This window comes from Oryza sativa, chromosome 9 (assembly GCF_034140825.1).
Source record: "Oryza sativa Japonica Group chromosome 9, ASM3414082v1".
Lineage (NCBI taxonomy): Eukaryota > Viridiplantae > Streptophyta > Magnoliopsida > Poales > Poaceae > Oryza > Oryza sativa.
In genome coordinates, this window is record NC_089043.1 from 19,725,657 (window position 1) to 19,749,186 (window position 23,530).

Below are 23,530 nucleotides of genomic sequence, written 5' to 3' on the forward strand. Positions count from 1 at the left end.
TCTATCTCATGAAAACTGAAAAAATAACTGGCAAATGATAGTTGTAACTTATGAACAAAATATATTTGCCTATAACCCAGTACATGTCTCCTGAAGTTTCACATTTTTCATGCATTTTTTTTCAACCATTCACTTTGTTCTGGCTAGAATGGAAGAAAAAACTACCAAACAAACAAGCAGTCTTAGCCACTGAGCTACCAATACTGCAATACATACTGCTGCACCATTATGTACTTACATGAATACTCGGAGGGAATTTTTTTTAATAGAATACAAAAACTGAAGTAGTAGTACAATCACGGATTCAGAATCTAAAGCAAGGTACAGTCTCGCGCTAAGCACTAGAAGCTCATCATCCACCTGATCTGACAGTGTCCCGGCAGGGCATGCAACACAACATCCGTCCATCGACCCAACATCCACATGCTGGCTGGCCTTTCGGTGCTTGCAGACAGCACAAGAGACCAAAGAAACACAGCTGTGGATCAGGCTAGCCTGCCTGCGTGCAATGCAGACGTGCCAAACAACATATGCATCCTCCAGCTCAGGATGCATGTTCCTCAGCATGCACATCAGGTTAAGGCTGGAGTGACTGATTAGGCAACTCCTTGATTTTTTTTATATAATATAAGCTTGTTTGTTTGGAGGCTTATACTTAGATTTTGGGATATTAAAGTTTCTCTAAAGTTTAAGAAGTATTAGTGTATTGTTCTATCCGTTCAAACATATAAGATGCATATTATGTTTCGTTAGCATAAAGACTTTAACCGACAATTACTCAATCAAAAAAAAATTGTCACAAAATTAATGTTGTTTGATTTATATTCAAAAGCACTTGTAATTTTGATTTGGTATCACATAAATGATACTCCTATATTAGTAAAGCAATTTTTAGCTAAAGTTTATCATAATAAAACAAAATACGATATATTAATAGATTTATATGGTATGCTCAAGTTGTGGCTGCCTGCCTGACAATGCGAATCAGATGACAGGAGATTTTAGCACATGAAGCAATAGTTTGATGGGGTCAGGAGGCAGGCTGCAGAGGGTTGTCAGTCAAAAACAAGAGTGATCAGAGCTCCCATGTTTGACTTGACCAGATACTGTCACAAAGCTCAATGATTCTTAATACTGCATGGAATTTTTTGGATGCCGATCGCAAGATTATGTGCTCGGCCAATTGCTCTTTTTATAGCTTACAGATTATAAATTATCGGGCCCCATCTTTTTTGTCAAAGGTTGAAAATATGTCATACAACATATTAGAAAAAAAATATAAGTAAAACTTTTGTATATGTATTCTTAGTGATTTAAATAACAATATTAAAAAGTAAACTACGATTGAAAAAACTTTAAAGTAAATTTTAAAATTTAAATTTTAGCAACAGCTGATTCTGTACGGAGGAAATGATGAGGTCCATCATAAGCACGCTTGCCATGCGCCTAAACAACAGAATATTTAATTCATTTCTTTATACTCCAGAATAACTATTAAACTCAATTACATCCATCATCTACCGAGAATGCACCAAAGTGTGGCAAGATCATTCAATACCGTGTCACAGGTCAGTAAGTCACAACCAAACAGCACCTTAAAATCTACATAGCACCATGGAAATTCAATTGTTCTTTTTTCTTTCATACAGTTCCTAAACTGTCTAGTCCCAACAGTCATGTACAAGCAAAATATTGAGGAAAACCAAATTGGATCATGACCTTTTTCTATCATGGAGAAAATTTCCAAATCAACTGATATTTATGAATTCTCACAGATAAACTAGTTACTAATGCCGCACAAAAAATAATAGAATTAACTAAACTCGCTAAGGATGGTAGGAGTTTATGATGCACACGCATATTGGGGTACAAAACATTTTTGCCTGACTAACTCATGCAGATCGTGGACAATTTTAAACACTGCATCCGGTCGCGCTAGTTTCAAGGCATTTTGAGACATCATTTTGAGCTCGTCTGACCTAGGGCCAAACCAATCGGCTACAATCTTTGCAATTTGTTCTGGAGATTTTGAGAACTTCCCACATCCATTATCAACAACATATGGAACATTGCCAGCTTCCTGTCGTGTGAATAAAATATTTTAGAAAGATAAACAAATCATGTTGTACACCACATCGATACTTATAGATATAATACACCTCGTCCATGGAAAAAAAAACTTTTAAGGAATTGATGGGATCTAATGCCATCTTTAATTTAACATAAAGACATATTATCAGGATAACTTTTGGAATAAATATGGCGAGAATAGCTGCATGAACCCTGATGATAGAGCAAAAATGGATGGTGTAAACCAAAGATGCCAGGTGTGTATAAGAATGGCATGTGGGTATAAAAGCCAACTTCGGTAAACTAAGAATCCATCAAAATAAATGTTGAGCATAGTTTGGAACTTGGCTTGAGCTGGGTGGTATTCGATCTATGATTGTATTCTACAGATATTGTTGCGATCTTTATTTACCACTACTCAAACATATTCAATCTAGATTCAGAAAAAGGATAAATGGGTGCATTAATGCTGTAATATTATGAAAGCTTATAGTGAGGGGTAAAACGATGTGCCAACTACCCAACAACATATAAATCAGTGTCATTTCTCAGCGAAAATGATGAAATCAAGCAATCACTACATTGACTGACTGGAGAATTACCTGACCAGCAATATATCCATTTAGTATAATGGGCAGGCCACGAATCATGGCCTCTGCAATTGTACCAGGCCCCGCCTGAAGATCACCATAAATCATGTATCATAAGTTCATCACTAATTGTGTAATATATATCAGATAGCGAAGAACATGATCTGAAAAGGTGAAGCTAATGTACAGCATACCTTTGTAATTATACAGTCACAAGCACCCATGCATTCTTCCATCTTTGTAACGAAACCCTTAACCTAAGATTTCAAAAACAAAAGAAGACTTAAGCACTGGAGTGTATAACTTTGGTGCAGCCAGCAAATAATTCCTTTAGTAAAAGATTCTGCGCAACAGATGAAGAAAGCCTATGCTACAGTCTACGCTTATGACTCACTCGATGTATCCTGAATCCACCATAAATCGAATTCTACAATCAATATGGTAGTTTGGTTTAAGTTATTTCTGCACTTAACAGATGAAGACATGTGCTGTATACTTTGGGTTTTGCAAAGGTTGAAGAAAACATATCCTTGCGCAGGAAAGAGCAATATCAAAAACTGGTAAGCCAGAGTTGTTGCAATTTCCAAATGCTTGGAAGATACAAATCTGGATCAGCTTTAAGAATGCACCTGAACTGGAACTTTCCAATTGATTGACTGCAATCGGCTAGTCAGCTTCTTATTACGGCCACAAATCACAAGTATTTGACCAGTGGGTTCACCAAGGACTTCGTCATATAGAGCATCACCAAGTGCTCTAGCAGTGGCTTCAATAGGACCCATCCCTTCCCCCCCACCCATTAGTAGAACAGCAGGCAAATATTCATCCATACCTAACTCCCTTCGCAGTTCATCCTATCAAAGAAGATAAGAACATGTAGAAAACTCAGGAACTTGTGCAGATGACAAAAGATCCAAAAGGCAGTAAGGTGCTGATAGTTGAATAAATTGTTTACCTCTGGTCGAATAGGTTTGACAAAAGATGGACGTACTGGGAGGCCATAGACTTTAATTTGCGAGGGCTGCAATCCAGCTTTTAGTGCTCTCTTTGACACTTCAGCTGATGGACAGTAACATCTAGTAACAAGCTTGTGAAACCTACGGGATAGCAGTAAAATAACTATTTCACTGTAAGGGCAATAACATGTGTATCTTAAACTTGATAAGTGACCTGAACTGGTATTAAGTTACATGAACATTGAAACCGGCATACCATGTTGGGTGACAAGTACTCAGATCTGTGACAACTGTTGTGAACGGAATCTTATCCAGTAAACCTTTTGACCTTAGGATTCGGAGTGGGACATGCTGCATTAAAGGATGGACACTGATAATTACATCTGGTTGGTATTTCATGAGACCTTTTGCAACCTCTCTGCAGGAAAATAAGAGAGGCAATTTCGATATTATATACCATGTTATTCACAAATATAGGCAAGGACCACAGCTAAAGTATAGCACATACTCACTCCATCCAAAGTATAAGCACTTCTGGAGTTTTTCACGGGGATTAAGGAGAGAGGTAAAATTAAATGGGGGATGGTTGTGATTGGTTGAGATGAGGAAGTAGGTTGAGAAATTAAATGAGAGAGTTGTGATTGGTTGAGATCAGGGAGTAGGGAGAAGTTGCTGTATTTTGGGATGAAGGGAGTATTTAACAAGACAATAAGGGTCTACATGTGAATCACTTTAATATTAACAGGAAAATAACTAAAGAGATCAAAGTAAAGAAAGCTAGCCACCGCGGAGTGTTCTCGAAAAGCTAAACTTTAGAACATCATCACAGGCTCATGGGAAACCATAGAATTGAGGCATTGGGTATATAAACCCACATCCCTGGCAGTGGTCCTAACTAATGTTCTTTAATCATAAAAAAACCGCTTAATTTAGATAAGGCGACATAATATATTTTTAATTCAATCATGACCATAAGAGTGGCTGGCCTGATATTAACAAAATTTGAGGTGAAAAAACAAAAACTCACAATATGTTTGGAAATGAGCAAGAATGACATGAATGGTAGATACCAAAAATTCTTAACATGTATTGTTCAGAAGTTATTCACTGCCATAAACCACACAAGGAAAGCATCTTCGTGAGTTAGAAATCAGACTCTGTAACTTATCTGGCAATACAAGTTGCAATTTGAGTTATGTATGAATTGTGTCAGAATAACAAAGAAATCCTAAGATAATTAAAATTAAAAATATATTAAACTAAGAGTAAATTTCACAAAACTACAGATACTTGTGTCAAATTATCACAAAACTACATATTTAAGAATGTGTATCACAAAACTACAGATTTAGCGTTAAACTTTTCACGGAACTACAGATTTAATGCACCATATCACAAAACTACAGATTTAGTGATTAAGTTATCAAAGAACTACATATTCTAGAGTTTAGATCATAGCACTATTATTTATTTAAAGTTATAAAATTTGTAGTTTTGTGATAAAATAGTTTTTAAATGTGTAGTTTTGTAATAAAATAGTTGTTAAATCAATAGTTTTGTGATATAATACCTTAAATCTGTAGTTCCATGATAAATTTAACTCTAAATCTGTAGTTTTGTGAAATACATTCTTAAATCTGTAGTTTTGTGATAGTTTGATCAAAGTATCTGTAGTTTTGTGAAATTTAGATAACAAGAGAAAAAAGCCAGACCATACAAGGACTACCTTGCTATGAATGTCGATGTTGCAGCAAAATGTGGCTGATGAACTACTCGTGGTGCAGTACCATAGTATGTCATCTTCCACAAGGGTCCATGTTTCACCAAGAAACTGTAGCTCCTGGGTAGTTGGTTGAATGGCCATGGGGTATGGTCAGTCCATAAATCAGTGACGAATACCTGCAACAAATTCCTTTGTTATGAATACAGAAATTACATAAATTATCAATATCAACAACCACTAGTTGAGAAGGCAGAACGCCAGAACAAGTGATCATTCACCCTGTTATCTAAGAATCAAACCTATACAAATAACTGTAATCGCAAGTGGAGAAGCGTTTGCCTGTTGCCACATGTTCCTGTTCTACTACATATTCCCTCCGGGGTGATAATACTTGTCGTTTTAGACAAGGGTGAGGTCAAACTTTAGAATCTTTGTATGAATCATTTTTAATGTATTTGTCTTTCAAATATGGTGACTACATGTATAGATTAGTCTTAAAAAGTACTTTAATAAAATCATATATTTGTTAACACTTATATACATATTATAATGAAAAATAATAGTCAAAGTTGTTTTTTGGAGACCGTGCCCTTGTCCAAAACGACAAGTATTATTAACCCGGTGGGAGTAGCAAGCACAGGACTACAAAACATGCTAAATCATCTCCTGCTAAGTCATTATTTTATTGCAGAAAGAGAAAAGAAATTATAGCTGATGGCAGTAAAGATTTCCATAAGCACACGACTCTTCCTCTTCAATTACTCGAACTACAGCATTATGTGAAAAAAGAATCAGGAACATCAATAAACACAAAATACTTCCTACTGGTCACAGGTAAGCTTGTGCATTGGCATGACTTTCAAAATATATTGAACAGCAATTTATACAGTATTATGTTTCTAACATAATGAACTTGTAATGTTAATTTATTATGAGAGACAAATCTACTCATTATTAACATAAGGCCAATCTAAATATTCATAAAAAAAACATTTAAATTTCTACTGAAGAGATAACAAATATTTTTTGTTGGTTATTATCATGCTAAAAGAAAGTTTAGCAGATATTACACAGATCAAAGTACCACAGTTGTACACAACAATTCGAAAGGGCATGTCCCACCCTCTCATGTATAAAAGTCATATACTATGGCACTTGCAATTACCGTTTATCAGCTGGCTTATTTGAATTATTTCTGTGTTTCTATTCCATGGGCTCTCTTCCATCCTAACTAGTAACTACTATATGCCACAATATAATTTTACAACACAGCATTTGGTAGCAAGTTAATCTGATGATGACAATCTTGCTGTTGAACAGGAGACATACAAGTGAAGAAACCAGAAGAATTTGGAAACCAGCGATCTAAGGCAAGTAAAGAATGCGAAGATAAAATTATGTAAGAAAGGAACTGCTGCTTAAGGCTACAAGCGGAGAAAAGTGGGTGACAAAGGTTTGTCTGTGCATAAAGTTGACATCAGCAGTAGCCCCTCTGGCCTAAGTCAGCTGCGACTGGCTATTTGGATCCACTAGAATTTGTGCGTTAAGAGGACTGGCCATATAAGCTCAGGTGCCAGAGGTAAGCGACGCAACAATGGCTAGATTTAATCAAATCCAATTCCCTTTCCCAGTAAGTTTCTTTCTCCAAATCTTATAGTCCTTCCCTAAATTTCCACAACAACCCTCCTTAACGCATATTCCACTGAAAAGACAGCAACGCGTAACAGTTACTGTGGACAAATACTAGGCCTTAACTCTGACAAACATACAGCTGAACCTGGTACATGTCAAATACTATGCGAGCTTTATACAAAACGCGACTTAAAAGTTAAATTTCACTTTCCTAAAGAAAGCATATCGCACTGCTCTAGCTAGGCTCGCTCCCTTGTAGCCTAGGGAACCATTTTCTATAATAGGCAGTGATTGTGCGCACATAGATGATAGACCTAACGAAGGTGGCACGTCACTGTATTCAAGCACTCAGATACTCAACCACCATATCCAACGACGTATGAGCGAAGGAGCGAATTAACTCTAAATAGCGAAGCAGCGAATTAACTCTAAATGTGCGGATATTAAATTAGTACTATAACATATAAAGATAAAATTAATATCAGAGCTTAGCAAGCAACAGCTACAAAGTAACAAACGAATCCCAAGCACATCACAATCAGGTGAGCACGCCAAGCTGGCAGGATAAACCGAACCTGGTAGTCGTCGCCGAACTCCTGGATGAACGCCGCCTTGATGGCCTCGGCGGAAGCGCGGTGCCCGCCGCCCGTGTCGCTCATCAGGATCAGCACCTTCTTCGGCGCCTCGGCCCGCGCCACCCCTTCCTCCTCAACCAACCCATCCACCTCCCCACCTCCGCCCCCGCCTCCCCCGCCGGCCCCTTCGCCGCTCCCACCGCCGCCGCCTCCAACGCCCAGGCCGAGGGACGCGAACCCGAGCGGCGCGATTTGGTTCCCGTGCAGCCGCACGAAGCGGGAGAACTCGGCCCACATCCGGTGGAGCCGCGACGCCGCGGCGGTGGAGCCCGCGCCGTAGGCCGAGACGGATACGGAGACGGCGACCGCGCGGGCGGGGCCGCGGGGGACGCAGAAGGCGTTGGAGGAGGGGGCGGGGGCCGCGGGGAGGGGAGGGGAGGCCGGGAGGAGCGGGGACGGGAGCGAGAGGAACGCGGCGGGGAGCGCAGGGTCCGCCGCGGCGGCCAGCGACGAGGCGGTCGGCGCCGGCATGACGTCGTCGTCGGCGGCGGCGGAGGCGGTGGCGCGGTGGAGCGCGTCACATTCGAGTGCGGGGGATTCGGCGAGGGAGGGAGGGTGGAGGTGGTGGAGGTGGTAGTGTGGGGGAGAGGGGAAGGTGAGCCACACAGGCGCGGGGGTTGGGCGCGGGCGGGGTGCGCGTGCGTCGGTTTTGGTTTGGGGTTGGATGGATCGGTGGGGTTGGGTCGGGGTTCCCACCACGGTCGGTGGGTCGGTACTGGACTGCTGCTGGGTGTTTCACACTGGTTTGGTTTGGACGGAGAGGGATCTGGCACGTGATCAATGTTGGGTAATATGGTAATAATAATAGTCGTGCCGGCTAACCACTAAATAATAACATGTGGGTACTGTAGTTAACGTTAATAAGGATTCCAACCAAATTAAGAGCAGCGTGTATTCCTCTCATTTTCCCCTGTAATTGAGGATTCCAACGAATGCTAGCCTCTTAACCTTCATCTCAGCCCTCATGCCCGAACTACTTCGGCCCTCTTTGTTTAGGCTTAGGTTTATTGGGCTAGACTTTTAAAGTCAGCTTATTGGCTTATATGATTTATAAGCCAGTAGATTTAATGTCTTAGGTTTAGTGGTGGAGTCATACATCTATCTCATATAAGCCAAAAAAGCTTCTCCAACCTAGCTTTTGGCTTAATTGTGTTAGAGTGACTTATGGCTTCAAAAAAACCAAATAAAAAAGCTGCTTGTTTGTTTTGGCTTAGACTTTTCGACTTATAAGTTGACTTATAAGCCTAAACAAAGAGGGCCTTCACCTATGCTCTTACCTTGCATAGGATCGACCAACGCCATCCATACATAATCAGATTGTTATTATTATTACACATTTATACAAGGTTAGAGCTTTTAACTCCGTTATTCTTAAAGAAAGAAAATGCTTTAACTCAGAATATTGTTATTTTCAAAAGACAATGTTGTTGCCTGGCCCGTATGATTGTATATTAAAGCATACTTCCTCCGTCCCATTAAACATGTCGTTTTAGGCGCGGTAAAATCTCGTAAAACATGTCGTTGTAGTGTTATCAAGTGGAGGCATCTAGTCTATTCTGTCAAGTCTTCACTTTCATTTGATTTTTCTATTCTGTCAACCTGCTAGAGCTGCCCGAGCAGGTGGTCGTGGCATGCGTAGCCTGCTCCATGCACGCGATGGAGGGACTACTCCTGCCTGCCAGCCTGCCACACATATGCGCTGTCAACAACGATGGTACAGGATCAAGAACTGAATCAAATAAATGGGGGGCACTTTGGTCTTTTTGACAGCAAGTTAATTTGGCTAAGAAACCTTAAAACGACACATTTTCTGGGACGGAGGAAGTATTACTGTGCTTTAAAGAGTGAGGCTTGATTCCGATTGTTTACTTGATAAATACCACCATCACACCAAGACAAAGTAACCGTGCATTACATTTGCTATCATTTGAATGTAAACCATCAATTAGAGTTGTACCACCATCTCGAGGATCGACTACGCTAAGCCATGTTATGATTCCATCACCAAGAGATTGTGCCAACCAAGGATAGAGTACTCAACATCATCAATAAAAATGTAACAAAAGGTTTATATCCGAGGATTATGTCATTGCTACAACAACAAATGTCTACATCAAGGATGGGATGAATTACAAAGAAGATGAAGTGGTCATTGCTCAAATCGAGATGGTTGACACCGACGAGCAGACCAATTACACGCAATTGGTTCAATTTTCAATAGATGTGTGATCAAGCCAACCATGTTTCACCATGCATGATACATATGATTGGAAAGCTTATCAAGTATAATTTCAAACGCATCAAACAGCTAGTCGTTTCGACTTCGCATGAGGGAGTAATGTCTATTTTCAGTGGAGACTGCATAGAAGTTGAAATGGCCTTGCAAACCAGCTTGGGAATAACTTTTTGAGACCTTTCAGCTTGCCAATTTACTCCGAGGGATGTTCCAAGTATAAATACCCCTCATGCTATATCATTTAGAAAACTTTTGACAATGAAAATATGAACTTTTTTGTTTAGCTATGTGCTAAAAAATTCAGTGAGAGATCTCTACCCACGATCTTTGTGATTTCCTTGTGAGATTATAGAAGTGGCATTCAACACTCCCTAATTGGTGTGCCTACTCCCTTCGAGGTTTCCCTTGATAGAATTGCATGTTGTGATGGTTGTTAATTTAGAGTGTGGTTGAGCAAACCCTCAACTCAAGTTGTCGTAATAGAGATGGTGATTGGCTTTGAGTACGATCATCAGATTGTATTGTTACATTTGACTGCTTGCAGCTAGTTATCTTGGTATTGAGACAATTATTGGTTCGTGATCCTACATCGTGAAGATTAGAACATCACCCTATTCAAGTCGTATGAAGAAATGTTTGGGTGACAAGTAGATTTTATTTTTAAAAAAATATATGCTAAGTATAAGTAGGGACATGACGCAAGTGTCATTTAAGCCAAACCCTTTTATTTGATACTCTGATGATTGTAAAGTAAATTGTTTGAAATTTTGAAAGATAAAATTGTGTTCGATATTAATGGTTAGAGATGTTGTTTTACACTTTGTAAAAGTTCGACACAAAATGGACTTTTATCTATTTACATTAGGTTCAAAATTATTTTTTCCCAACTCCTTCAGCCATGTTGTTCATAGAAAGAAACCCGCACCGCGCATTTTACAAAAAAAAAAAAGGGCAGAAAATTCAGCACCAGGAGGGCCACCTGGACCCGGCAAGCCAGAGACCAACCAACCACACGCGAACCCGCGATTGGCCCTAGGCCCTACGCTTATGTGGCCCACCCGTCAGTGACCGAACAGCCCTTGCCGTTCACCGGTGACCTGTAGCCACGCGCGTGGTAAATACGAAGCCCACGGCGGCGGCGGCCGCAGCAGCGAAGCCTGCGCCTCTCGCTCGCCTGACCTCCATCTCACATCCTCCTCCGCCTCTCTCCGATTCCGAGACCCTCGCCGCGGCGGCGAACGAAGGATGCCGGCGATGGCCTGCGGCGCCCGCGCGGGGGCCGCCTTCCCCTCCCCCCGCCCCGCCCGCGCCCCGTGGCCTCCCGGGCGCTTCCGGGCCCTTGTCCCTGCTCCGCCCGCGCTGCGGCTAGGGCTCCTCCGCCTTCCCCCTCCCATGGCCTCCACCATCGACTCACCCGGGAGCTCCTCCGACTTCGCCAAGCGCATGGAGCGCGCGTGGCTCATCTCCCAGGTGCGCTCGAGTTGGGAATTTGCCTGTCGGTTTGATGCCTGTTACTTTACTTATGCGTTCTGTTCAGAAATTGTTTTCCGTATGATCGCATTAGGAGGTTTCCATCACGTTGACCTAGCTTCTTCTACCTGGAATTGACCCCGTTGTTCAATTGTGATGAGGATAGGTTGCAATTCTCCGTCTCTCCCGGAATTTGGATTTAACGTGTGTACAACAGAGAGGAAATTGTGTGGAATTATTGCGCGAAAATACACAGAGTTGGATATTCAGACTGGAGAAACTTATTTATATAGAACAATAAATTCGAAACGGTTCATTCCGCCAGGAATAATATGCTTTGTGGATGGTGAATTCTGTAGTTGGGAAACTTAGCTGGCCCACACATTTACTGAATCTGTATGTACTTGTGTGTGATCTTTAAACTAGTTATCCATGTTCTGAAGAAATTTCTAACAACGGTAGTCTATGGTAAATCATGCACTGTTTTTGTCAAAAGGACTCGTCAGTTTAACGCGAGTTTGATATCCCAGGAGTGCAACTGCATCACATGATTAATTCAACCATACATATCATTGCACGCAAAAAGTCGTGCTTGGTGTGTTTGTTTTGCAAATGATATGATATGGAATGCTTGCCACTTCTTAGGAATCACACAGCAAAATAGATGAACACCAGACATAACTTGGAAAACCTCCGAGGATTAAAAAAAGGTGCGCCACAAAGGCATAATCATTATTTTGTGGATAATTACAATGGAGCTGACTTGTTCTATTGTGTTTTCCCTGGGCCAACAGGGATATATTTATAGGGATCACATGGAGAGTTAGTGTACTTGTAAGGGCCTATATTTAGAAAGGCAATAATCGAATGAATTCTGATCACAATTTTAACAGTGTGCACGGCAGCAATCTAATTTGAATATGGAGTTATGGACCAGGAAATGAAAATGCTACTTCTTTGATTGGTGCAGTTCTAAGAGATGAGCTATATAGGATGTACATTTCTTAAAATAACAAGATATGCAAATTAGAATACATGGCTATATTTTCTTTGCAAACAAGGGCCACTTAAGAAAGGTCCCAAGTTCTTCTAGCTTTATGCCTTCATTGTTTCAGTGCTAGCAATAGGTGAATAAAATTAAATTGTGTATGCAGCATGCAATTGTGCTTCAATCTAACATTCACATGTGATGGATTTGCAGCAACCAAGACCTAACCCATGTTCATCTTGTCAATCTGCTGGGCACGTGGAGTGCAAGTGGTGTACCGGCACAGGTTTCTTTATCCTCGGCAACAACATGTTGTGTGAAGTACCCTCAAAAAACACGAAATGTGTGATATGCTCTGGAAAGGTAGTATGCCCTTTTCCCTTCCATGAATATCAGAAGGAGTTCTTATTCTGATTGTGCTGTCCCATTTAATTCTGTGAATACCGCATGTGAAAAATAGTAATATGTTGTTGACTCCCTAGATATTCCATCAATGTGTATTTTACATGACACGCATTGGATATAATTAATTCATATGATTTCAGGGCTTCGCAACTTGTGCTGATTGCAAAGGAACTGGGTTTCGTGCCAAGTGGCTTGAGGATCCTCCTGTCGACAAATGAAGCAGAGGAAGTTTACCATACCGTAAAACTTTTCTAGTTAAAATTAATCTTTGCTAATTGTATGTACATCTGTTCATATTCCTCTGTACGTACAAGTGGTACTATGATATTTTTGCACTGCCTCAGCTATTTCCCTATGCTGATAAGTCTTGAATTTTTCATTACATCCTTTGTGTAACATACAAAATTACAAAGAGGTAACTCCCCTCTCATATGTGTAGACTTTTGATTCAACCGTCTGCAGACGTGCAGAAAAAAACAGGATTGTAATTCCCTTTTCTCAGCATAAGATAATAACAATTATGTATGTAAGAAGGTAAATATTATTGCGTAAAGGCTTCATGTATCCATTCTGAAATACAGTTCAATGAGATGATTCATTCCATTAGCCCATCTAGTTTTGAAAATATTGTTGGTCCTATTTTATTCTTTTGGATTATGTTTGAATAATAGCTCACTGATTCCTAAATGGTTTTGTTTGGTTAGCCATAGAGTATGGTTTAACTACTACCTTGTATGCATATTTTACTGGATAACTGAAGTTTTGTGGAGTAGAAGGCTGCATAGGATGCATTTTCTGCGGTGGTCAGGGAATATGTTGCAATATATGAAAGCAGTTTTTGTGATAAGTAATTGGCATGATTTATGCTTTTGGAGATTCTTTGCAAATGGTGTCTGTAGTCTGTACAACCTGAAACGTGTCTGGTCATACTAACTCGCAGCAAGTACAGTTGAGTTTTATTGTAAAAAGCAACATTATAGGCACATGGGTTTTATTTTTAGTCTATTGGTTTTTTGGTTTGAATTACTAACCAATACTCAATTCGATTTGAATGCGTAGTTCTCCACAGTGTAGCCAAAATTCTTGATGCTTCTTTGTTTGCATACACTATCTCATGATTACAACCATTAATACAAGTTGTGCCCGTGAATGTATTTTCCTAACAAGTTGTTTAGCATATAGAATGTTTCTATTTTCACGATTACCCTTGAATCGTTTCATGTTTCATACATGTAGAAACATTTTATATAAGGAGATTTTGTCCTGTCACCTACTTTATGTGGCAAAAACAACTAATATAGATAATTTCTCCCAGATTTCTATAATCTTTCTGAACTTGCATGAATTAACACTATTATTTGTGCCTAGTTTGTCCTTTTAGTGGAGATTTCTGCTTCTGTTGATTAACTTTTAATCATAGGTTGGTCTGCTCTTGTAGTGTATGAGTTTCATTGTATTTATTTTAGAATCAAATTTGTGTTTATGGAAGGTGAATGACTCTGTTAAGATTGGTTGATACACTGATATTTCCTTCTCTTCATCTTTTCTGCTGGTCTTGCTTAGCTGTGCAGGAACGATGGTTTTAGCAGTTAAGACAAAGAATGCATCAAGGTTTGGACTGTTTTGAGCCGTACACTACAGATCTTACAAATGAAAGCAACCAAATTTTTTGTTTGTTAGTCGTTGCAATTGATAGAACTTACAGTGCAAAACAAAAGAAAATTGATTGAAGCTGTTGGATTGGGACTTCTATGGCATATTTAGCATCTCTATCACCATTATGCGTGAATTTTTTGCATTATGTATTTGCAGTTGATACATCATACGTGCAAAAGAATGAGTCCACATGCATGATTGGATATTTCTGTTGTGACTTCTGTGAAGACGCTATCTTGGTAATTGGTTTCTTAATGTTTAGAGGAGCAACAAACTTGAGAATCAACCTTGCTGATTTGTTGCAGTTTTGTTTGTGAATCTACAGGCTACAGCTTCAGAAAAAAAACTCAACGTGGCCACTGAATGATCAGACACTTCCTTTCTGATGATTGATGAGAAAAGGAAGAGAAGGATACTCCATATTGATTTTGAATCTTCCAGGGGAACTAGTTATGATATCACAACCCTTCCTCTACATCTTCAGGTACATCCTCTAGGTTAACCATTCCTGCTTTCACATCCAGAACAGACCAGCAGAATGAAAGAAGTTCTTGTCTTCTTGAATAGTGCAATGTAGGCTTGGATGAAAATGGTACCCACGTTGGAAAATTTGTCACCCAACAATGCACTTGGCAGACTCCATAAACTCTCAATCACAGAGAAATATGTCTGGGTCCAAGTGCTTGTCAATTGGGAATCTTGAGATGTTGTCGGAGTTTGTGTTAGCACAACAGAAATAGTGACACACAATAGGATATGCATGTGGTGCTGGACCTGCCGATTTACTTTGTCCAGTCAAGCAATAACACTTCACCACTACTTCAAAGCACGTGCATACTTGCTACGCTAGTCAATAAAACGCATCAGGGGATAATTGCCAGCAACTTTTCTTTGTAGCTTTTATCTATTTCATGTTTTTCACATTTGCAGTCTTACAGGCTTACATCAACCAAAAAAGAACTGAGAACAAGAAGCATGTGTCTCCTGGTCACCTACACTGTACAACATGTTCAGTTCACCTCGGTGACAAGGCATATTCATATGCTCCATCAGATCGCGAATTTGCTTTGGAGATTCCAGTTTTACTATCTTAAATACATCCGATTGCTCGATGAAGGCCCATGCTCTCCAGCCTTGCCGAGGTACTTGAATTCCAAGGTTGGTCTGCTCGATTGCGACTCTTTTTTTTTTATCAACTCTCTTTCTTCATTTTTATGAATGTCCAAAATATTGAAAAGTCAATCCCACATCATCTTCTACCGTAACTTTGCTGAAGTACGTTAGGCCGTTGCAGTCATGATCAAGGCCATGGTCCTGAGACCGGGAGAGAGTTTATTTAGCACAGATTTGTGTCAAATCAGTTCTAGGACACATATTAGTGGCGACAAGTTTAAGTAGAAGATGTTTGCACAACCTATTACAATCAGTCTTTGAGCTTCTGGCCTCTAGTTTTGATGGATATACACATCAGTGTCAGCAAGTATGTCACAGATTGTAGTTGTGCCATAATTGGGAGGAATGTATCGCTTTTAAGGCAGAGGCTTGCTCATGACTTCGGACGGTCCAGATTCGTTGGGAGTTGATTCAATTTGCCATAACTCATAAGTCCGGCCCATATTCTCACCAATTGAAAACGATATGACCACTGACAAGCGTCCGATAAAGGAATTAAAGCCATGGAAATAATTCATTTACATGACAAATTGATAATATATGCTTTATGATGTCTAAAATGGCCAACAAAATGAGCTGACTGTAGAAATCACTTCAGTCAATTGTGACATATGCTGCTTTACACTTGCACACAAGTCCACTTACGGTGGCTATATTAAGGCTATATATTAACCAGTCACTTAAGAGTGATATCACTTTCTGGTTTTTGTCAAACTCCTTTGCTCAGCGATGTTAAAAGTTTGTGGTTTACAAATCAGAATTAGACGCTGTGCTCGTAGCCTCATATAAAAGAGGTAGGCAGCGTAGGTTCCACCCTCTTCTTTTTTTTTTCTGGTTGAATAGCATCGATTTATCATGAAGTTGAACCGTAATTGGATTAAACATATTTTAAATACTATAACCACACCAAAATTTGGTAACTCTGGAAACATCCGCTCTCAAAACCACTCTAAAAAGGCAAGTCATCAAACCAAACGTACTTCTACAGTCCTAGATATCTCTATAGTACCAGTATAATCTTAAGTTGATTTTGGCATCAAGCCAAACATTCTCTTCAGGCAACATGTCCTATTTGACGCTTTGATTAGACAACGCTTTGTCAATTAGAAGCAGCCTGCCCATAGTTTGCCATTAAGAGATCTTCCGTGCAGTTGATTTCTGTTTAGAACGTAATCTATCTGTTGTATTACTGAGCAAAGCAAGGATGTGAGTGAGACACCATGTATGCCAAGAAGACCTAAAATTACAACATTAATTGGAAAAAGAGAAAGATGCGCTATCTGAAATCGTACTGAGTCCAGATTATAATAAAATCGATATACGAAATAAAATTGAATTTATCGAAACAGAACCAAAAAGTTATATATTAAATCTCATTATGCTTTTAAAATCTAGCTATGCACAAAACTACGCTGGAAAATAAAAACCATCTATCTCCTACATCAGCTAAACTGTTTCAAGATCCTATACATGATCCATCCCACAGTAAGCTTAAAACACAACAACTGTGCATTAACCACATTACACCCAACGCAGCTGTAGATTAACCCCCCTTAACTACGATGTTTCTGCAGGCTTGAAAACCAGCAAACCTGCAGAGAGCAGAGTAGAGACAAGAGGAGAAGGCCGTTCTTAGACGGCCATTTAATCAGATCCAGGAAGGTTTCCTTCTCCTTTTTTTTTTGTCAAGATTTAAGAGGCCGGCCATCTCTCTCCCTCTCCCTCCTCCTCCTGCTCTCATTTGGCGCCTGCCCTGAGCTCCAAACACCAACTACCTCTGCCGCCCCCCATCACCCCTCCCCCCTCTCCCGCTCTTTAAAACTGCCACCTCCGTTAACGCCACCATAGTTGGTCACCCACCATCTCGTCTTCGCTCCCTCCTCTGCTCTGCACTCCATCCATGGCGAAGCCTCGCAAGAACTCCACCACTACCAACACCAGCAGCAGCGGTGTCGCCGCCGCCGCCGCCGCGGCGGCGGTGAAGCCGAAGCGCACGCGGAAGAGCGTCCCCCGCGAGTCCCCCTCCCAGCGCAGCTCCGTCTACCGCGGCGTCACCCGGTAACTTTTTATAACGAATCATTAACCGAGCTAATCGATCGAGCCACCGTGTTAATTAGATTGCTCATTGCTCCTCCGGCCGGCCGCTGATCGATCGCCGCCGCCGCGTGGTTTCGGACGTGCAGGCACCGGTGGACGGGGCGGTTCGAGGCGCACCTGTGGGACAAGAACAGCTGGAACGAGTCCCAGAACAAGAAGGGCAAGCAAGGTACGCTTAATCACTGATATAATCACCACTCCCTGCTTAATCACTCGCCTCAACTAATCCCTCTCTTCTGTTGGTGCATGCAGTTTACCTCGGTACGTACGTGAGGCTCTCGGGTCATGGCCTTGGCATGATCACACAGCCAGCCAGTTGATCCACTATTTCCAAAAAAAAAGAAAAAATTAGCTGGGGTGTTAGTGATAAGTGTGTGATTAGCGTGGTGGTGCGTCCGATTGTTGTTCGTTGCAGGGGCGTATGACGACGAGGAGGCAGCGGCGAGGGCGTACGATCTGGCGGCATTGAAGTACTGGGGACCCGACACCATCCTCAACTTCCCGGTAGGAAAATTTACTCCCCTGCACATTCCAACAGCATGTTGTTGCACAGTAGCAGTCAGTAGAGTAGATCAGCAGCACACTGCACTGCCACACTCTGTGTGTATGTGTGTGAGGCAGTGTGTCCCATGGTGGATGGATCTCCGGCTTGAATTCCCCGCACCTCCCGCGAGTTCAATTCGATCATGGGCTACTTCATGATCCCCTTAAAAGTACACCTATACTTGATAAGTCGTCGAATAAATGTTTCCGATGCTGTATCATAGGAGCGCAATCTATGCCTTGTTAGAATATAGCCTGTGCTTCATGTTTGGTAGAAAAATGATAATTTTATTGTCGTTGTTAGTAGTAGTAGCGAGGGTGTTTTTTTTTTTTAAAAAAGCTCATGTCTTTATTACGATTTAACCGATTAAATACAAAGTACATGAATGATGACAATCTCTCTTTGGGACATGAGTGATGAGGGTACTGGTTTTTACCATCTGATAAAGCGCACTGCATCTGCGCAAAATCTTTGCGCTTTACATTTTTTCGTGACATTTGTATAACTATCACGTTTATTATTATGATGTACAGTTGTCTGCATATGAAGGTGAGTTGAAAGAAATGGAGGGGCAATCAAGGGAAGAGTATATTGGATCCCTAAGGAGGTAATTCTCAAGTAGACAAACATGCAATGAATTTCTCTAAAAGAAAATTCTCCGTGAAGAAATTAACGGAATTAAATCCCCTGAAAACTAAATTAGCAATTACAACTCATAACCATATGGTTCATATGTATGATTTTTCACAGGAAAAGCAGTGGGTTCTCAAGAGGAGTATCGAAGTACCGAGGCGTTGCAAGGTAATCATTAGAAGCTCCAAATTACTACACTCCAAATGGAATCCAAAATATGTAAGACAACTTGACTGAAAATTTCTCATATCACAAATTCGTGCAAATATTCAGACACCATCACAATGGGAGATGGGAGGCCCGGATTGGCCGTGTTTTTGGCAACAAGTACCTCTATCTCGGTACTTACGGTATGTTAATTTCTTGCCACAAAATCACTAGTACCTCTGAAAACAAAATACCAGGAAAAATTTAACAGCACAACAGCCTTATAAGTTATAAATGCCTAGATTTCCTTCACCCATAAACTCTATTCCTGTCAAAGTTCTTGAAAGCCAAATCTGAGTAGTATTAAGTGCAAGTCACCGGAGTTAGCTTCTGTCTACTTTTCTGGCGGTGCACATCGCCATAGTGACGGATCTGCCCCTTGCATTGAACCATATCACCTGACATTGTACAAATTCCCCAACTAATTTCTCCATCCAGTGATTGTAATGGCTGGATCCTGTCAATAGAGATTAGATTGTGATGTATGTCACTGTGTTCAGTTGCTCTCATGTGTCAACACCAAAATCTCCGGTCCAAATAATTAGGCCACGATTGCAACAAATGATTTCCATATGCATTTGTGAGGAACATCACATCTCACATGAGTTTTGCATCAAAATTCTTACATAATCCTTGCTTTCCAAGTGGGAACATGCATGGAGAAAGCAGAAAGAGAAACTAAGGGTAGAAACACGCTGATATACGGTTTACTCTTTTTCACATTATATAAATACTTTCCTGTGGTCAGGAAAAAGGCATGCCATCGTCTCAGATAGTGATATGGTATTCAAAAAACAATTTTGATCACCAAATTATATTTTATTTGTGAAGCCAGAAGCCCAGAAAGACAACATATTTTGAAATGATTTAAAGGCAATCTATGCATACGATTTAATATCAAAATGGCATGGACACTTGAAAGCTCCAAAAGTTTGTCTAGATGTATACCTGGAAAGAAAAAGATAACTTTTTAACTGGAGGGAACGAACTGTAAAACATCCATCCCCGTAAATTCTTCCATAGCTAATTAAGAATGAAACTCCACACAAATGAAAAGAGAGAAACTAGTATGTGGTGCCCCCACTAATTTAAATACACCAGGAGTTGCTCAATGGGGCAAGGATGGGGATGATCTATATCGAAGTAGTTGAGCTAGCAATGGCAGGAAGTGAAGTGAGGCTATTTAGGACATTTCCCGGCAATTTAAATCCCAAGTTAGTTGGGGATTAGATGCAATGACTCAATGAGGTAGACCCCATGAAGACCAACTTCCAACGGCCCCTCTGTTCTGTGTGCACCAGTTGAAGGCTACACATCCATTAATCCAAACATTAGCATAATTAATACATACCAAAGATCAGAATGGAGCCATACAGACACGATGGATATGGTGTGAGCTTGTCATGCCACACACTGCACACACAACAAAAGTGTATAGTATCACTACATCACCCCTGTTGCCTCCCATTGGAGAACATAATAAATAAATTTAGGAACTAGGAGTATTTAAGAAATGTGGGAAGAAAGGAATAAGTCTGAAAATAAAAAAAACAATGGTATTTTTTTTTCAGAAATGGTCTTCTTAAACTAAATTTACCCTTGAAATTACCAAATCTTGAAAAAAAAAATCACAATAGGTTAGTTACGAAGTGTTTGGTTTGGTACCAAAAGTCAATCTTGCCAAAATTTGTCGTTGCTAAAAAAAAAGATACCCTCCGTTTTATAACTCAAATTATAAGTCGTTTTGATTTTTTTTGACTTAATCGAGTTTATAGAAAAATTTAGCAACATTAAAACACCAAATAAGTTTTATTAAATTTTTTTAGAATATGTTTATTTTGTGTTAAAAATATTACTATACTTTTTGATAAGTTTGATTAAATTTTAAAAAGTTTAATTAGAAAAAACTTAAAGCGACTTACAACAGGTGCTCATGGGAATCTTGAAATGAGGAAGTTTGGGGTGTCGAATAGCCGATGCTACCAACTTCGTACTAGCAATCTCGTCGTCAGCCATTGTCTGAGCGAATCTTTCTTGACTGCAGCGACGCAGGAGGAGGCGGCAATGGCGTACGACATGGCGGCCATCGAGTATCGGGGCCTGAACGCCGTCACCAACTTCGACCTCAGCCGGTACATCAAGTGGCTCCGGCCCGGCGCCGACGGCGCGGGCGCTCCCCAGAATCCTCACCCCATGCTGGGTGCTCTGTCGGCGCAGGATCTCCCGGCGATCGACCTCGACGCCATGGCGTCGTCGTTCCAGCACGACGGCCATGGCGCCGCGGCGGCGGCGGCACAGCTGATCCCGGCAAGACATTCGCTCGGCCACACGCCGACAACGTCGGCGCTCAGCCTGCTGCTGCAGTCGCCCAAGTTCAAGGAGATGATCGAGCGGACGTCGGCGGCGGAGACCACCACCACCAGCAGCACAACCACCTCCTCCTCGTCCCCGTCGCCGCCGCAGGCGACCAAGGACGACGGCGCCTCGCCGCAGTGCAGCTTCCCGGAGGACATCCAGACCTACTTCGGCTGCGCCGCCGAGGACGGCGCCGCCGGCGCGGGATACGCCGACGTGGACGGCCTGTTCTTCGGCGACCTCGCCGCGTACGCGTCGCCGGCGTTCCACTTCGAGCTGGACTTGTGACGGCGGCGCCGCCGCTGCCGCAGCCGAGCAGTGTCAGCTTGTGCCTCGCCAGTAGCCCAACGGCCACGGCGCAATACAGTTACAGGCCGTTAATTAAATTCTTTAATTGGGTGGATTTGGTCCATAGGAGAATGACCAAAAAAAGAGAAGGAACAGACGAACAGACAAATGGAAGGCAGGCAAGAATGCAAGATACTCTTATAGCACAAGCTAGTGCTTACAGAGTTAATGACAGTATTATAGTGACAAGCTGAAGACCGAGAATTACTTCAAGATTGATTTTCTTACCTTGACAATCCGAATGAGAGAGAGAGAGATAGTGGGTGTGTGACAGTGTGAGGAGAGGAGATTGTTTCATTTTTGCTTCATCCCTGACAAAATGAACAACTATATAGTATCTTTTTTTTTTGAGAACGACTATATAGTATCTATAATCTACATAAATACTTGATAGAAGGATTTGTGAGTTTCTGAACAATTACTACATGTTCAATCCTGAGTTCCTGACTGTTCACCATGACCATGAGCACAAGTCTGTCAGTGACAGGGTGGTTTCTGAATCATCAGCATTTGACTCCAAGCTCAGCTCTGAAGATCTGCTGCACTGCACGCATCGATGGCGAAGTACGCGACTGCAAGTTGAGCATGGTCCAAGTTCTAGCTTTTTCTCCATGGGCATGTGCCGGCACATACGATTCTGCCAGTGTGGTTCAATACCTCAGCTGTCAGAGACCACCATTGTATCAATGCGTTGGCTGTCAGAGACCGGCAGTGAAAACATCAACCTTGGCTGAAAAGGCCAACTGCATGCCTCCCCGGCAGGGTGTGATACTTAAGCTGTGTTCGGATGCCCATTTTACCAACCTCTCTTCCTCGTTTTACGCGCGCACGTTTTTCAAACTATTAAACGGTTTTTTTTTAAAAAAAAGTTTCTATATGAAAGTTACATTAAAAAATCAAATTAATTTATTTTTTAAAAAATAATTAGCAAATACTTAATTAATCACGTGGTAATGGCCGCTCCGTTTTCCATGCGCGGTGTTTGGGTTGGGAACCGCCTTCTGCGAACACAACCTTATACTATGTACTAAAATAAAATAAATATGTAAGCCTAGCACGAGATGTAATGTAGTACTAGAATGTATTATATTTGATATTAGATTTATTTATTTTGAGATAGAGGAAATAACGTGTTTATCCTCGATGTCAAATCGCTGATGGTCGACCGGTGTCCCTGGCGGTCGTGACCAACTGGGAAATTTCTAAAGTCATGTTTGGAGAAGTTAGATATTTTGAGAAACAGCCAGTGAGTATCAACTCGAGAGAATGAAAATATTTTCGGTGTCCTTGGCGGTCGTGACCAACTAGAAAAATTCTAAAGTCGTGTTTGGAGAAGCTGGATATTCTGAGAAACAACTTGCGAGTATCCAACTCGAGAGGATGAAAAGCTTTTGGCTAGTACTAGACTATTAAGTTCATTTTTCACATTATATAGGTCTCAAAATTTAAACTAAGAATCTGCACCTAAATCTCTGCGGCTTCCCGTGAAATTTCTCCGTTCCAAACAAGGCTCTCTCGGAAGGGAACATCAGAAGATACCTCGCGACAAACGGCGCCTCGATCACCCGTTCTTTGGAAGCTCTGAACTGTTGCGATCCAAATGTACATGCTGATGGGACAAATTGTACTATCAAAGTACACATGGAAAGCATCGTCCATCGCCTTGTCAGTAAGCTCGGAGAGCTACTCATGATCCATGCCTCGGCGGCGGAGTGAACTATGCAGAGGAAAGCAACCTCTTGTTGGAATTTGCGAGGAGACTTGGGAACAAGTTGAGAAGAGAGAAACAGAGGAGGAAGAAGGTGAAGTGGG

At 41.2% G+C, this 23,530-nt stretch overlaps 3 protein-coding genes across 3 annotated transcripts; 2 read left to right on the top strand and 1 right to left on the bottom strand.

The window, feature by feature from the left end:
- Positions 1-1,617: 1,617 nt before the first annotated feature.
- LOC4347099 (probable monogalactosyldiacylglycerol synthase 1, chloroplastic) lies at positions 1,618-8,184 on the bottom strand. Its single transcript, NM_001417278.1, has 8 exons — positions 7,547-8,184; positions 5,343-5,515; positions 3,873-4,034; positions 3,616-3,757; positions 3,290-3,514; positions 2,855-2,917; positions 2,673-2,747; positions 1,618-2,080 (listed from the first exon to the last, which is right to left on the bottom strand). Exons 1-8 carry the CDS (start codon positions 8,075-8,077, stop codon positions 1,844-1,846), a joined length of 1,608 nt encoding a protein of 535 aa, NP_001404207.1. The 5' UTR covers positions 8,078-8,184; the 3' UTR covers positions 1,618-1,843.
- A 2,804-nt stretch (positions 8,185-10,988) lies between these two features.
- On the top strand, positions 10,989-13,258 carry LOC4347100 (uncharacterized). The gene is made up of 3 exons (XM_015756371.3): positions 10,989-11,312; positions 12,514-12,663; positions 12,846-13,258. The coding sequence occupies exons 1-3, from the start codon at positions 11,088-11,090 to the stop codon at positions 12,921-12,923; spliced, it is 453 nt and encodes a 150-aa protein (XP_015611857.1). The 5' UTR covers positions 10,989-11,087; the 3' UTR covers positions 12,924-13,258.
- A 141-nt stretch (positions 13,259-13,399) lies between these two features.
- On the top strand, positions 13,400-22,136 carry LOC4347101 (AP2-like ethylene-responsive transcription factor At1g16060). Its single transcript, XM_066304122.1, has 12 exons — positions 13,400-14,316; positions 14,518-14,600; positions 14,687-14,845; positions 15,292-15,519; positions 17,109-17,592; positions 17,718-17,800; positions 17,884-17,892; positions 18,047-18,135; positions 18,709-18,782; positions 18,926-18,976; positions 19,082-19,158; positions 21,060-22,136. The coding sequence occupies exons 5-12, from the start codon at positions 17,435-17,437 to the stop codon at positions 21,656-21,658; spliced, it is 1,140 nt and encodes a 379-aa protein (XP_066160219.1). The 5' UTR covers positions 13,400-14,316; positions 14,518-14,600; positions 14,687-14,845; positions 15,292-15,519; positions 17,109-17,434; the 3' UTR covers positions 21,659-22,136.
- Positions 22,137-23,530: the final 1,394 nt, after the last annotated feature.

Excerpts from the sequence above, each read along its gene's own strand:
- LOC4347099 (NM_001417278.1), bottom strand. The coding sequence starts at position 8,077 with ATGCCGGCGCCGACCGCCTCGTCGCTGGCCGCCGCGGCGGACCCTGCG. Across the intron at positions 5,516-7,546 it reads AGTTCGGCGACGACTACCAG|GTATTCGTCACTGATTTATG; the intron begins GTTCGGTTTATC and ends AATTTGTTGCAG. Across the intron at positions 4,035-5,342 it reads ACATCGACATTCATAGCAAG|AGAGGTTGCAAAAGGTCTCA; the intron begins GTAGTCCTTGTA and ends ATTTTCCTGCAG.
- LOC4347100 (XM_015756371.3), top strand. The coding sequence starts at position 11,088 with ATGCCGGCGATGGCCTGCGGCGCCCGCGCGGGGGCCGCCTTCCCCTCC. Across the intron at positions 11,313-12,513 it reads GCGCGTGGCTCATCTCCCAG|CAACCAAGACCTAACCCATG; the intron begins GTGCGCTCGAGT and ends ATGGATTTGCAG. Across the intron at positions 12,664-12,845 it reads GTGTGATATGCTCTGGAAAG|GGCTTCGCAACTTGTGCTGA; the intron begins GTAGTATGCCCT and ends ATATGATTTCAG.
- LOC4347101 (XM_066304122.1), top strand. The coding sequence starts at position 17,435 with ATGGCGAAGCCTCGCAAGAACTCCACCACTACCAACACCAGCAGCAGC. Across the intron at positions 18,136-18,708 it reads ACACCATCCTCAACTTCCCG|TTGTCTGCATATGAAGGTGA; the intron begins GTAGGAAAATTT and ends TATGATGTACAG. Across the intron at positions 19,159-21,059 it reads CCTCTATCTCGGTACTTACG|CGACGCAGGAGGAGGCGGCA; the intron begins GTATGTTAATTT and ends TCTTGACTGCAG.